Raw genomic sequence first — 2611 nt, 5'->3', positions numbered from 1 at the left:
GGGCGCCGCCTGGGCGGCGCCCGCGGGGGCCGAGGAGCCGAGCTTCCCCCGCGAGGAGGCCAGCCTGAGCGAGATGTTCCGCGAGGTGGAGGAGCTCATGGAGGACACGCAGCACAAGCTGCGCCACGCCGTGCAGGAGGTGCGGGAGCCGCGCGGGCGGGCGGGGGGCAGTGCCCAGCTGGGGCCCCGCTGCCACCCTCCTGGGGCCGCCTGCAGAGCTGCTCCCGGGAGCCCTGGGATGCAGCTTACCCCCCCCCCAGTCCTGCCCAGTCTTCCTTGAGCCGGGCACTCCAGCCGGGCTGGGCACAGCCCCCTCTCCTTGCCCCTTCAGGCTGGCTCCTGGCATGCCTAGGAACCAGAGGCAAGGACTTCTTGTCATATTGGACCCGCTAGTTTTGGGCTTGCCATTAGAGAAGCTTTCTGGCCATTCCTTAGGCCTCCCTTCAAGGTAGTATCGCCATCCTTGCCTTTCTGCTGTGTCCTGAACCATCGCCAGGCTGAGTTACGTCCCTCCGTTCTTAGCTTTTTCAGTACAGGAGTGTTAGTGGCGATTGAGACGCAGGGGAGGATGCTGCGCCTCTACTGTGTTCTTGGGGGATGCAAGATTCACTTCAGTTGACAAGGGTGCTGGTTGTAGCCATGTTGGTCTAAGGACATGGGCAGACACGGTTCTTTGGGTAAATGTGATGTCTTTTATTAGACCAGTGGTCACCAACCAGTGGATCTCAATCCACCAGTAGATTGCGGAGCCTCTTGGAGTCGATCCAAGACTGGGTTGGGGGGCTAAGTGCCCACGTGCATGCATGCACCCCCGGCATAGGTGACACGTAAGAGGGGCAAGTGCCCTCCCTGAGATTGGAGCATGCCAGCCAGGGCGTGGGGAGTGCCAGCCAGTGCCCCACCCCGAGAAGTGCCAGCAGCACTTCTGGTTTTGCCGGCGGTGCTTCCAGGGTCAGTTGGCAGTCAGCTGCTGGTGCCCCCCCAGAGTCGGGAGGCACCAGTTGCCCATGGCCCCAGCCCAGAAGGTCAGTCTGTGGGGGAGGGAAGGGACAGGGTCTAGATTGAGGCCCTTGTGGTGAGGGAGAGTACCACAGAGGCAGGAGCAGGGGTAAGTTGAGTGGGACTTACCTGCTGGGGAGCTGCACCCCCAAATATTTTTTTCTCCCTCTGCCTAGATCTGCCCCACCCTCCCTTCCCCACAGACTTATCTGCTGGGCAGGGGCAGAGGGGTGGTGGCTCACAGTAGATCTTGGGTTGCTTTTAAATGCCAAAGGTTGGAGACTACTGTATTAGATCAACTAAATAGCTGGAAAAATTGTTCTTTGCAAGTTTTTGGGTACAAAGACCTTCTTCCCTCTCCCTGAAGAAGGGTGCTTGTACCTGAAAGCTTGCAAAGAACAGTTTTTCCAACTGTTTAGTTTAATAAAAGATATCATATTTACCCAGAGAACCTTGTCTACTTAAGCTGACAGGAGTTTTATTTGTGTTTTCCACCTTACAGTGATTTTGTTATGTAGCTTCACTCTCCTGGCTATATTATGCCTTCCAGGTAGAGTTTAGATTATGGTTTGTATGGGGTGGTTTGGATAGGGATAATGCTGCCTCAGGAAGGGGGTTGGACTAGATGACCTCTGGAGGTCCCTGCCAGCCCTGGTTCTTGATGACTCTATTGCACCAGCCCAGGAGCGGCCACAGATGCTCATCAAAGAGCCCTCCATAAGTTCTTCCCTTTGTGGAAGGAGGCAGGAATTTGGTGCAAGCTTGTAGCAAAAGAACTGACTGTAGAGGAACCAGTTATGAGTCATTTCACTTCACTGTGCTACCCCTTATTGTAGCTAAATGTTGAACAACACTCTCCTATTTTTTTCAAGTGACATCAAAAGTTAGTTTCATACTATGAAGTCCATGCAATTGAAGGCATTGAGTCCCTCTTAGAATTTAAGCTTAAATTCTAAGACAAAGTTCAATTTTCAAATGTTTTCTAAAATTAAAACAAATGTCTAGATAACTGTCTTTCCTCTCTCCTTCCCCTCTCCTGCCTTTCTTAGGGCAAATTCTGCTCTTGGTGACACACACCAAACTCCTATTAAATTGATAAGGACTGCAACAACTATCAGAGGCCAGAACTTATTAATTTAAAATACCATAAACAATGGCTGTGCTATCTCCTGAACCAAGACCTTTCAGTCAACTTAGAGTACATTTTCCTGCCTTGATTTAAATCTCTAGAAATGTTTATAACTAAAAATGCTGACAATCTTGTAACTGTGTGGTCAGAGTGATGACAGACTTTAGGAGCTCTGTGGATAAAGCACAGAGATGGAAAGCATTGTAATTCTGTTTACACACCTACCTCATATGTGGAAATTATTCCTTAACATTTAAAATTGTTCAGCTTGATGCAGCTGAACTGAGTGGTAGAGGAAATATAACTGCAGCTGCATTTCTGACTCATGCAGAAGGTATTAAAAGTGCAAGTAACTTAGGTTCAGATGTTTCAGGGATGCATTTGGTAGCTGTGTTGGTCTGAGACAAAAAAAATGCATAACTCTAGAACTCTTGGTTCAGAGATGATACCTTTTATTAGACCAACAAAGAAATTGCAAAAAAA

The 2611-nt window shown here is 49.9% G+C and overlaps 1 protein-coding gene across 2 annotated transcripts in view; it reads left to right on the top strand.

The window, feature by feature from the left end:
• Positions 1-6: 6 nt before the first annotated feature.
• The window catches only part of DKK3 (dickkopf WNT signaling pathway inhibitor 3), a 45749-nt gene continuing 43144 nt past the window's right edge, over positions 7-2611 (top strand). For both annotated transcript variants that reach the window (XM_019552185.1, XM_019552184.1), the window contains exon 1: positions 7-139. In XM_019552185.1, coding sequence (XP_019407730.1) covers positions 74-139 — 66 coding nt within the window. In that variant the 5' untranslated portion in view covers positions 7-73. The remainder of the gene's footprint in view (positions 140-2611) is intronic.

This window comes from Crocodylus porosus, unplaced genomic scaffold (assembly GCF_001723895.1).
Source record: "Crocodylus porosus isolate Cpor-Errol unplaced genomic scaffold, CroPor_comp1, whole genome shotgun sequence".
In the NCBI taxonomy this organism is placed as follows: Eukaryota; Metazoa; Chordata; order Crocodylia; family Crocodylidae; genus Crocodylus; species Crocodylus porosus.
This window is presented reverse-complemented; position numbering and strand designations above follow the sequence as displayed.